This window comes from Chrysochloris asiatica, unplaced genomic scaffold (genome assembly GCF_000296735.1).
Source record: "Chrysochloris asiatica unplaced genomic scaffold, ChrAsi1.0 scaffold00008, whole genome shotgun sequence".
Taxonomy (NCBI): domain Eukaryota; kingdom Metazoa; phylum Chordata; class Mammalia; order Afrosoricida; family Chrysochloridae; genus Chrysochloris; species Chrysochloris asiatica.
The window spans coordinates 9,121,078-9,134,081 of record NW_006408526.1 but is presented as its reverse complement, the minus strand read 5'-3'; the positions used below and the strand labels follow the sequence as shown (position 1 = coordinate 9,134,081).

General features: G+C 37.5%; 1 protein-coding gene across 3 annotated transcripts in view; it reads left to right on the top strand.

The window, feature by feature from the left end:
- Positions 1 to 13,004, top strand: part of TRPC6 (transient receptor potential cation channel, subfamily C, member 6) — a 156,057-nt gene that overhangs the window by 113,799 nt on the left and 29,254 nt on the right. For all 3 annotated transcript variants that reach the window (XM_006833757.1, XM_006833759.1, XM_006833758.1), the window contains one exon: positions 3,315 to 3,531. In XM_006833757.1, coding sequence (XP_006833820.1) covers positions 3,315 to 3,531 — 217 coding nt within the window. The remainder of the gene's footprint in view (positions 1 to 3,314; positions 3,532 to 13,004) is intronic.

Genomic DNA, 13,004 nt, shown 5'->3' with positions numbered 1-13,004 from the left:
AAAAAAAAAAAAAAAAAAAGAGAAAGAGAAAGAATGTCTTAGTTATCTAATTACTCTGCTAAATCTAGTATTACAGACATACCACAAGTGAATGCCTTTATCAACCAGAAATTCATTCTCTCACAGTTTAGCAGGCTAAATCTGATTTCAGAGCACCAGCTTTGGAGAAAGGTCTGTGTCTCCTTTAAGCATCTATAGGCCCAACATTCCATGGCGTCTTCCTCTGAATCTAGGAGCTTCACAGTACTTGAGGTCCAAAGGTCTCACTCCAATCCCAGCTCTTTTATCTTATTGACAGTAGGTCCGTCCTTCTCATCTTTCTTCTTTTATCTCTTGTAAGATAAAAGATGTTGCATGCCACGTCCGTGGGAATCTCCCATAAATCAGACCAGGGTGGTGGTGGGATTAAGTGATATATCTGCCTAGGAGTCCTGATATGGCACTATAGGACAAGCACTGGACTGCTCACCTCAAGGTCAGTAGTTCAAACCCATCAGCTGCTCCTCAGAAACCCTATACAGCAACCGGCTCAATGATACTTAACAACATCCCACCCTTAGTTTTCTTATTGGTGGTAATACTTGCTTTCCCATGAGGAAGACATTGAATCTTGCAACATATTTTCACGATTGGGGTCCTGCTAACTGCAAGGTTGGAGGTTCAAACCCACTAGAAATCTTAGAAACCTTATGTAAATCAATATATAAAACATTATGGAATTATAATTATATGTATTAAACAAGAAGGAAAAAGAAATTCAAGATGTGTTAATGTTTATCTTTTAATTGCTTGTTTTAATAAGGAAAAAAAATAGCTAAGAACAATAGGAAAAAAAGCCATAAAATTAAACTTGCTTTGTCTCCCATTTGTTTAAACTTTGCCCTCGTTTGATTAAGAGTTCTGTTCAAACCAAAATTTTTAAAATGACACTTGTTTAATCAGTGTATTGAGACAATCCTTTTTAGAAATTAATTTCTTACACAAGTGTGTTATTTAGAAACTATTTTCATAGCAGACTTTTCTAAAGTAACATTGAATTACCTCTGCAATACATCCAAAAAGATAGATCTATTGCTTACAAACGTATAAAAACCTCTTTTAGCTTGTACGAGTTGTTCATTATAGTTGAATGGGTTCCAACTCATGTTGATTAGGTATAGGGTTTTCCGAAACTAAATCTTTTGGGAGCAGAAAGTCTCTTCGTTCTCCTGTAGAGCGTGTGGTGGGCTCAAACTGCTGGTCTATGGTTTGCAGTCCAGTGCTACCCTACAGAGCCACTGCATTCCTTTAGCTTTAGAGGAGACTATAAGGAGCTCTGGTAGCGTAGTGGTTACGAATCAGGCTGCGAACAGCAAGGTCTGCAGTTCGAAACTACCAGCTGCTCCACGGGAGAAAGATGAGGCGATCTGCTCCCGTAAAGATTTACAGCCTCGGAAACCCTGTTCAGGTCCCCTATGGGTTGAAACCGACTCGACGGCACTTAACAACAACAACAACATATTCTCCTTACTCTGAGATTCTAAATACCAACAGTAAAGTCTAACTTTTGTAACTTTTGAAAATCATATAGACTAATAAAGCTAACAGGAACAGAGAACGTTGATTGCATTCTTTTCATTAGAGCATCTAGGATCCAGATAAGGTTTTCAAATAGTATTCCACTCTTATAATTAATGAAACCCTTTTTTAAAAAAGAATTTATATATGTGTGCACTTTAATAGAGTCCTGGTGTGACACTGTAGGATATTGCACTGGACAGCAAGGTTAGCAATTCAAACTCACCAGACGCTCCACAGAAACTCTACACAGGGTTGCTATGAGTCAAAACCGACTAGATGGCACTTAAACACAACAACAACATACACTTTAATATGGAAATATGAAATTGCTTTGTAAAACAAACAAAAGTACGGCATAGAGATTATAGGAATAAATTGTGGAACAAGAGTGCCTGAGTTCAAATTCTAGCTCTAACACTTATTAACTATGTGATCTTGAACAATTTCTTAGCCATCTGTCGTTGGTTTCTTCATCTTCAAAATGAATATTTTGGTAACAACTACCTCTTTGGATTGTTGTAAAGATTACATGAGTTAACATGAGGAAAGCACTTAGAACAGTAGTTGGCACATAAAAGTACCAGCTAAGTGTCAGTGATATTACTATTTTTATTATAAAAATTTCCAATAATAAAACTCATATGAAAAGCTATTTAAAGCTATGGGCAATCTCCCCCAGAAGAAACACTGCATACATGTATTGAGTTTTGCTTACCATTTCAGAGACACATCCTGGACCTACACCTAACCCTCCCTTCCCTGGTGGTGCAGTGGTTAAATGCTCAGCTACTAACCAAAAGGTTGACACTTGAAACCTACCAGCTACTTCATAGGAAAAAGCTGTGGCATTTACTTCAGTAAAGATTTACAGTCTTGGACACTCTATGGGCAGTTCTACTCTGTCTCCGAGTCACTAGGATCACTGTGAGTTAGAATTCACTCATTGACAATGAGTTTGGCTTTTTTGGGTTTCTGCTGGGGCTAAAATGCATGAATTGAAACTGAAATTAATCATTGGGATTGAAATGCATGAATCCTGCACTACAAAGAAACAATAGCTTCTAGTGTCCTTATATTTTATATAAAGAGTCTGATTTACATACGACATAGGTAATTTATTCATATTCATTCAGGTTCTGGGGACCAGAAACTTTTTAGGTTAGACTTTAAATTCAGTGTCATCCTGGACATTGGTCCAATACAATGGGAACCGGTGTTGCCCTGCCTCTAGTTGAGAGTTCTTTCCTAGAACTCTTGACTTTTACTCACACCATTTACAGCACACCAAGACAGCATCAGCTGATGCTGAATTGTACCCATGTAAATGGAATAAGTATGACAATGAAGAAAGCATAATCAACAATAATCTATGCAATGCAAAGTAAATGCAGTTTCATGCTTTTATAGCTGCTTCCTCAATATTTCATGACCAGTTTACTAGTTCGCTTCATATCAATAAATGCTGATACTGTTATGCATTTTGTCATCAACATTGTATGTTTTAAGGACTTAAATATTATCTAATATGAAAGTTAATTTATATACTTGTTAATGAATGTATCAGTATATGTGATACATATACTGATATGTAAGGAATGTGACTGAAATTTTATGACAGCATAAATTATTATTATTCTATTATTAATATATAAGTATACATAACTATTTTAAGAGAATATTGGAGTATGCAGATGTTTATTCCTGTGTGTGCATTTTGTAAAGTATACAAAATAAAGTTGATTTTCTTGTGGCAGATGGGGAAGATAATGCGTGGTCCATTCATGAAGTTTGTAGCACACGCCGCCTCCTTCACCATTTTTCTGGGATTGCTAGTCATGAATGCAGCTGACAGATTTGAAGGCACCAAACTCCTTCCTAATGAAACCAGCACAGATAATGCAAAACAGCTGTTTAGGATGAAAACATCCTGCTTCTCATGGATGGAGATGCTCATTATATCCTGGGTAATAGGTAAAGGCTGATTTTCTGTCATCATTTCTTTTTGCAGTCTTTGCAGTTGGACTGAATGACACTGATTCCCTCACACCATCAGTTTTACAAATGTGGGCCGCGTGGCATAATGCACCACACACCATCATTTCCTTTGTACTGTCAACAGAAGTTTCCTTGTGTTGATTATTGGTGTCGTAGTCTTCACATAGTCCATGGGCTTTTTGCATTTCCAAGAAAATCAACAGGATACTATTTATCAAATTTCACCAGTAACCAAAAAACATGTCATTTATATTTTGGAAGAACAGTGACTTCATACTTAAAAACAGCTCCATGATTTTATATTGAGGTTTAACAGCAATTGAAATGAATTGTCACTCTAGTTTATTGAAGATTTATTATGTATCAGGAATTGTTCAACGCATTTTATACACATCAAATCATGTCATCCTTCTGTACCTCAGTTTCCTAATTTGTAACATCTACTTTACTAGATTTATGTAAAGATGAAGATTTAGATTTCCCAGCTAGTAAGTGAAGGACAAGTCCCTAGGTAATACCAGTAGTTAAATGCTCAACTACTAGATAGAAGGGTGACAATTTAAACTCACTCAGAGGTAGCTCAGGAGACAGGCCTGGAAGTCTGCTTTGGAAAGGGCCCAAATCAAATTAAACATACTGCCATCGAGTCCATTCTGGCTCATAGGACACTACAGGACAGAGTAGAACTGCTCCTTAGGGTTTCTGAGACTCTAAATCTTTATGGGAGCAGACAGCCTCATCTTTCTTCCAATTAGCAGCTGATGGGTTTGAACCATTAACTTTGCAGGTAGCTGCATAATGCTTAAACCTCCACACTACCAGGACTCCTTTCTGAAAGCTTACATGCCTTGAAAACCCAATGGAGCCATTCTGCTCTGCACTATGAATAGAACAGACTCAGTGGCAACAACAACAAAGTGAAAGAAGGAATTCAGTCTTAAGTACTACACCATTTGTCCTTAGAATCCATCTTGCATATGTCTCGTCATTAAATATAATGTAAATTGCAAAGATATTTTATTCAAATATTTATGAATGAGTAACAACAGCAAAGAACTCTGGTTGTGCAGAGATTAAATCAATTTACTGCTAACTAAAAATTCAGTAGTTAGAAACCACTCCACTGGAGAAAAATGTGGTGGTCTGCTTCCCTAAAGAGTTATTGTTGTTGTGGTTATGTACCATGGAATTAGTTCCAACTCATAGCGACCCTGTACAGGTTTCCAAGGTGGTAAATCTTTATGGGAGCAGAAAGCCTCATCTTTCTCCCCTGGAATTGCTGGTAGTTTCGAACAGCTGATTGAGAGATGAGCAGCCCAATTCATAACCACTATGCTACCAGAGTTCCTCCCTAAAGAGTACAGCCTTGGAAACCATATGAGGCAGTTCTACTCTGTCCTCCAGGGTCACTCTGAGTCCGGATGGACTCCAAGGCAATGGGTTCAACTCAGTAGCAGTGAATTCCTTTATTTATAATGAAGCTACTAAAGTGAATGAGACACTGTCCTAGCCCTCAGGAAAACTGAGTCTAGAAGAGCAAGTGAATAAGTAAATCATCAGTTAAAACCAACTATGACAATACCTGGAGTCCTGGTGTGGCACTGTAGGGTAATGCACTAGACCATACGGTTTGAAACACAAGATAAGTGGTTCAAACTCACCAGCCACTCCTAGGAAACCCTATATAGGGTCACTATGAGTCAGAAGTGACTCAGTGGCACTTAACAACAGCAACAATGACAAAACCTATAATTGAGGTGTTAGGGTCTTATGAGAACAAACAGTTTGGACATGTAACTTTGAGGAAGGTGAAATATAGCATAGGCAGAGTGGGATGTACACTGGATTCTGAAGATAGGAAAAGCTAACTAGATGGACTGCTTGGGGGAATAAGGACTTTACAAGGCATAATAACGTTAGGTACCAACACCTGACACACTCAAACTATAAATTAGGCACAGCTAGAGAGGTGGTGCATTTGTGGTTGTCAATGATAAATGAAAAGGGTGAGGAGAACACAAGTGGACGATTTAAGCTGTTAATGAAGCACGTAGATCACATTTTAGAAATGCCATCACGGTTATGAGCTAGAGGGTGGCTAAGAAGAGCAGTGAGTCTAGAGGTCAAGAAATAATTGAGCTAATGAAAAGATAAACTCCAAAGATTTTTCTGATTTATTGCACTTGAAATGACAGAGGAAGAGAGGGGGGGAGCCATGGATTCTGGGTTGGATTAGTAGGTGAGTGACAGCAGTCTTCTAAGATGGAGAATATAGAAGGAAGATTAGGTTTGAGACTGGGGACACAGGAAGCTGATAATAAGCTTGTGGTATGACTGACTTTGAAATGACCACAAGACTTCCAGGTGAAGATGTCCACCAAGTAATAGAAAATATAAACATGGGAGATATTTTATATCTGGGATATAAATATACTTTCAGTTCCAGATGATACTTTAGGCCTTGACTATGCATGAAATATTCTAGGGTGGAAATATTTCTAGGTATAAAGAGAATAAGGTACAGGGGATCATCATAAAATAACTTTTGATACTCTATGAGTTTGCTCACCCCCACTCCATCTAAAATCAGTTTTATATCACTTCCCTCTTGGCTTGTCTAAAATGGGACTCATGGGATGATCTAATGAAATATTAAGAAGCACTAGCCAAATTGTAAAGTCCTTTAACAGCAATTCATTAGTTATTCAAAACTTGTGAATCACTCCAAATCTTGATATGATCCTTGGAAAGATATGCATAGTGACTTGAAATGTGAATGTCATCACTAAAGTAATGATAAACCTTAGATAAGTCAACAGCATTGATTTTTTACTATCAGTTTTCTAGTGTAATTGATATTTACCTGATGCCATAAAACTATAAAGAAAAATTACATTTCACCTCAACTACCTAATTTAAAAAACAAAATTAACCATATGGATGTTGTCACTCGGTATTGCCTTTATTTTGTTAGATTATAATGCTATGAGGTTAATATTTTTATGCATTAGTATATATAAGATAGAGTTCTAGTGCGGTGCTGTAGGATAAGCACTGGGCTGCTAACAAAAAGTTTGGCAGTTCAAACTCAACAGCCACTTCTCGGAAACCCACCACAGGGTTGTTGTGAGTTGCAACTGACTTGACGGCACTTAACAACAGCGTACATAAAGTATGTAGCACAGTTATTGGCCAAAAGAAGTGTTTAATAAATTTCAGATAAATAAAGTGATTTTATTAAGTTTTTCACTAAAAGTTTATATCAGGATTTTGAACTGATTCAGTCATGACTGATGAAGTGAAGCTAGAACAAACCCATTTTTTTCCCAAATTAGTTGATCTGAATGATAAACAGAATAGCAAAATTATGGGTTGAAGCCCTGAAATGGAAGACTTAGAAAATGTATAGTGAGCACTTTCAGGAGCCTGATACATGAGAATATTATTGGAGGACTGCCCAGAGAAACACACATTCAAAGCTGCATGGTCAGCTGCCATTCTTGAGTGAAAAACCCAGTGTGGTTGCTGTGTAACACTTATACTGCCCTTGTTTTCTAATCTAGCAGGACACTGACCAGTAATTTCTCTCATTCCAGTTATCATTCCAGTTCATCCAAATTTAGAAAATTCAGGTCTATTCCTGTTTTGCTGCCTCTGCCATGAGTGGACCTGGAAGAATCATTTGTATAAAATTGCTAAATCCCATTAAAGACATGGGGACCATGGTGGCTCCATACAATAAGCACTAGACTGGGAAGGGTTTGAGCCCACCAGCCACTCTGAGGGAGAAAAATGAAGCTTTCTGCTCCCTCAAAGATTTAAAGCCTTGGAAATTCTGTACAGGGTTGCTATTAGTCAGAACAAAATCGACAGCATTTAACAACAACAACTTAAGACATATTAAATGAGATATGATTACATTACAGTCATAATGAATTTTATATGAAGGATTACATGTAGTTAATACCCATGTTATTCTTTACCAGAATTTACTATTCTCATGGGCTAATGCATCAGACTGTAAAGTTGTTTGCACAGCAAGGTCGGTGGTTCAAGCTCACCAGCTGCTTCTTGGAAACCCTGTACAGGGTTGCTATGGGTCGGGATCAACTCGACAGCACTTAACAACAACAACAACAACATACTAATATTATTTTAAATATAAACTTTAGAAGTTTTCCCTTTTTAACCTAGACATTTACCCTGTAAATATTAAATTAACCTTTGATTTTATAGATAAAAATATTTCCCTTGGAATTATTGATCTGTTAACCTTTGTATTTGACTTCAGAGATTTTCTCACAGTGTTTATTTAAAGGCAAAACAGTTAACAATTCAGAACAGATGGCTGATACATATGTTAGACTCCTGTTTCAATACTGAAACTAGTAGTTCTTTCCCCACCCCCCCTTTTCTTTTCTTTTTCCTTTTTGAAGTTATTCTTGAAAGAAAGTTGTACCTTCTGGCAATATTAATAAGAAGTGGCCTATTTAGTTCAAATGTTGTGTATATTATGTTGCCTTCAGGAAAAAGATTCACAGATTGGTCACAGCAAACAAATCTATCTAATTTTAGTTGACTGAAAACTTGAATGACAATATTAATAATCAAGGAGATCTTGACAAGACAAAATGGTGAAGCCAAGCCAAGGAGAGGGGGCATTGTTGGGACACAGGTACACTTACCTGTAGAAACCACTTCAGGTGAAAATGTCCTAGCAAGCACTTTTCATTTAATGCCCAATGTGAGCTGCTGAAAAAAAAAATAAATGCAATCCTGACTTGAATTTTCATCAAAAGCAGAGTTCAGCAGTCAAGGGTTATAATTAGCCCACTGCTTTTTATTTGTTCTGACCACATCTGTAGGATTGTGCATGACTCTGTGTGCAACATGCTTAAGAGGCAACTGTCAAAATCCTGTGCATCCCAAAGACAGCAGGCAGAAGACCTAGAAAGACAGTTGAGGGAGTTGGGCAAGTGTAGCCTGGAGTGTCTGTGAGCTCATCATTACTGTGGTGCCTTGTATGTTGCTGTGATGTTGGAAGCTATGCCACTAGTATTTTAAACATCAACCCCCATGGTGGTCTTGTTTTAGAGGAACTTCCAGAATAAGACAGGCTAGGAAGAAGGAGAGGAAGACTACTTCTGTATGGTTAGCCACTGAAAACCTTATAAATAACAGTGAAATATTGTCAAATATACTACCATAAGATGAAAATAAATAGCAACAGAACATTATCAGATATAGCACTAGAATATGAGCCCCTCAGGCTGAAAGGCATACAAAAAATGACAAGGAAAGAGCTACCTCCTCAAAATAGAATTTGATTAAACAAATGGAGTAAAGTTTTCAGTACTTTCATTTGCTGACGAAGCACAACTCAAAGTGTGAGGTGTGCTCAAAATGCAAATATCCATGAATAATCAAAACATGGAATGTACAAAGTATGAATCTAGGAAAATTAGATGTTGTCAAAAATGAAATTGAACACATAAAGATGGATTTCCTAAACACTAGCAAACTGAAACGGATTTATTTTAGTCATTTTGAATCTGACAATTAAATGGTTTACTACGCCAGGAACAACAAACTCAAGAGGAGTGGTGTCACATTCATCATTAAAAAGAACATTTCAAGATCTGTCTTGAAGTATAATGCTGTCTGCAATAGGACAGCATCCATACGTCTACAAGGTGGTGCTGCAGAATAAGCACTGGACAGCAAAGTCAGTTTGTACCACAAGGTCAGTTGTTTGAAGCTACCAGTCATTCATTGGAAATCCGCTACAGGAGCGCTGTGAGTTGGAACTGACGCAACAGCACTTAACAACAAGAACAAGGAAGACCAGTTAATATCACTATTATGCACTCAACAACCACTAAAGCCAGTGATGGTGAAATGGAAGAATTCTACCAACTTTTTCAGTGTGAAATCGATCAAACACATCTTCAAGATGTATTGATTACTGGTGATTGGAATGTGAAGGTTGGAAACAAAGAGGAAGGATCAGTAATTGGAAAATATGGCTTTGGTGATTGGAGATTGCATGATAGAATGTTGAAAGATCAATGATTTATTCATTGCAAATACCTTTTCTAAACAACATAAATGGAGACTATACATATGAACCTCACCAGATGGAATACAGAAGAATAATATTAACTACATCTATGGGAAGAAATGATGGACAAGCTTAATACCATCGGCAACTACAAGGTCAGGGGCAGACTGTGGAACAGACCATTAAATTGCTTATATGCAAGTTTAGGTTGAAGATGAAGAAAATGAAAACAACTTCATGAGAGCCAAAATGTGATCTTGAACATATCATACCTGAATTTTGAGACTATCTCAAAATGTTTGATGCATTAGACACTAAAGACCAAAGATCAGAAGAGCTGTGAAATGACATCAAAAACATCATACATGAAGAAAGCAAAAGGTTATTAAAAAGACAAGAAATAAAGAAAAGGCAACAATGGATGCCAGAAGAGACCCCGAAACTTGCTCTCCATCATAGAGATGTTACAGCAACAGGAAGAAACGAGGAACTAAAAGATTTGGACAGAAAAATTTAAAGGGCAGCTTAAGAAGATAAAGTCAAATATAATAATGAAATCTGCAAAGACTTGTAGGTACAAAACCAAAAGGGAAGAACATGCTCAGCATTTCTCAAGCTGAAAGAACTGAAGTAAAAATTCAAACCTCAACATGAAATAATGAAGGATTCTATGAGTAAAATATTAAATGATGAAGAAAATATAAAAATTAGAAGGAAGGTATACAAGGAGTCACTGTATCAAAAAGATATGGTCAGTGTTCAACCACTTCAAGACGTAGGATATGATCAAGAACTGATGGTACTGAAGGGAGAAGTCCAAGCTGCACTGAAGGCATTAGTGAAAAACAAGGCTCCAGGAATTAATGGAATACAAAATGAGATGTCCCAACAAACTGATGAAACACTGGAGGGGCTCACTCATTTATATCTGGTTAACTTAATAGGAAGAGATTTATATTTGTGCCCATTCCCAAAGAGAAGTGCCTCAATGGAATGTGGAAATCATTAAATAATATCACTAATACCGCACACAATTAAAATTCTACTGAAGATAATTTTAAAACGGCAGCAACAGTACACTGATTAGGAAATGCCAGACATTCAAGTCAGATTCCAAAGAGGGCATTGCTGACGTGTGTGTGTGTGTGTGTGTGTGTATACATACACACACACAATATATATATGTCATTATTTACCTCTATCCCCTTTAGTCCTTGCATACCTCCTTGTGTCTTCACCTGTGTTCGTAATTCTTCTGCCAACTTCCCTCTTCTAGTATATTGCCCTTCCCCTTCTTGGATATTACCTTCCTGATGTGCTGCTACAGGATAATGCACAGGACTGCAAGGTCAGTTTGAATTGTAGGGTTGGTGGTTCAAACACACCCTGGGATCCTTGGAAACCCTATGTAGGGTCGCTATGAGTTGAAACTGATTGACAGCACTTAACAACAACAACAACTCTCTAGCCAATGACTACTCTCCCTCCCCTGCCACCACTGGCAACCATCAAATAATATTTCTTTTTTCTCTTTTAAAATTATATTTTGTGGGATATATAAATATATATATCCCAGTCTTCCTCAATTACCATTTAGCTTATATCTCAATCCATGTATCTACACACAGAACACTGTTGTTCCAAGGTTGTGAATTTTTCACTATCTACATCTATCCCCTTTAACCCATGCATACCTCCCTGTGTCATCAGCTAACTTCATTATTCTGCCATCATCCCTCTTCTGGTATTTTACCATAATTTTTCTATCTGTATGCTGAGCAAATAATCCATGAAGCTGAGTTATATGAAGAATAACATGGCATCAGGATTGAAGGAAGACTCATTAACAACCTGCGATATGCAGATGATACAACTTTGCTTGTGGTATGTGAAGAGGGCTTAAAATATCTATTGATGAAAATAAAAAACCACAACCTTCATTATGGATTGCAACTCAAGGTAAATAAAACCAAAATCCTTATAATTGGACCAATAAAGATATCATGATAAATGTAGAAAAGATTGAAATTTGTCAACAATGTCATTTTGCTTGGTTTCACAATCAGCAGTCATGGGAACAGCAGTCAAGAAACCAAATGACATATTTCATTAGGCAAATCTGCTGCACAAGATCTCTTTAAAGTATTAAAGAGCAAAGATACCATTTTGAGGACTAAGGTATGTCTGACCCAGACTATAACATTTTCAATAGCCTCATCTGCATGGGAAAGTTAGACAATGTAAAGAAAGACCATAGAATAATTGATGTATTTGAGTTATGGTGTTGTAAAAGAATACTAAAAGAACCATGGACTGCCAGAAGAACAAACATATCTGTGTTGGAAGAAGTACAACCAGAATGCTCTTTGGAAGCCAGGATGGTGACACTTCATCTCTTATACTTCAGACATATTATCAGGAGGGACCAGTCTCTGGAGAAGGACATCAAGTGATGAAGTGAAGAATAAGAGAAAAAGAGAAAGACCACCAATGAGATGAATTGGCACAGTGCAGCAGCAATGGGCTCAAGTGTCGCAATGATTGTGAGGGTGGTGCAGGGCTGGCCACTGTTTAATTCTGTTGTGCATAGGGTCTCTATGAGTCAGAGTAGACTGGAGGGAACCTAACAACAACAACAATGGCCTTAAGTAGAGGTTGGGGTGGGACCCAGGTATTGTGGGGCTTGAAATTTATTTATTTGAAAGCCCCTCTTTAGAAAAAGGAGCCCTTATAGGGCTTCTAGCCATGATGTTGACAGTTCAAACCCACCAGCTGCTCCACAGGAGAAAGAGGAGGCTGTCTCCTCCCCAAAAGATTTACAGTGTTGCAAATCCTATATAGGGTTGGTGTGAGTTGTAATCCACTCGACAGCAGGGATTTCTTTAGTGAAAACAAAGACCAAACCAAGCTTTATAAGGAGCCTATGCAATGCAGGAATAAATGTCATTAGCCTCTTGGTAAACCTGCATCATCTGGGAAAGGAGAATAAATAGATTTAATGAGTACACAGGTTTTCTCTCTCTACTTTTTGTTTTCACGGTATTTACAGGTAGAGAGAACAGACTAACTCTATACTGCTCTAAAGGTTAGAAATGGAACCATCAGATCCACTTCGAAGATCCAGTGCTGAGATATATGCTAAGAAGGCAACAATAAAATGAGCAGTCTTTAAAAGTATAATATTCCTAGACTTAATAAGACTTATTCATCCCTCTGAGAGGGTCCCTGCTTGCCAGACAAGTAGGAGAACATGTGGGGATTTTAAACTATAAATAGCAGTACCCTAGGGTGCTCATTACTGGTGACTGGAATGCAAAAGTAGGGAGCAAAGAGGAGGGACTAGTAGTTGGAAAATTTGGACTTGGTGATAGAAATGATGCTGGAGAAC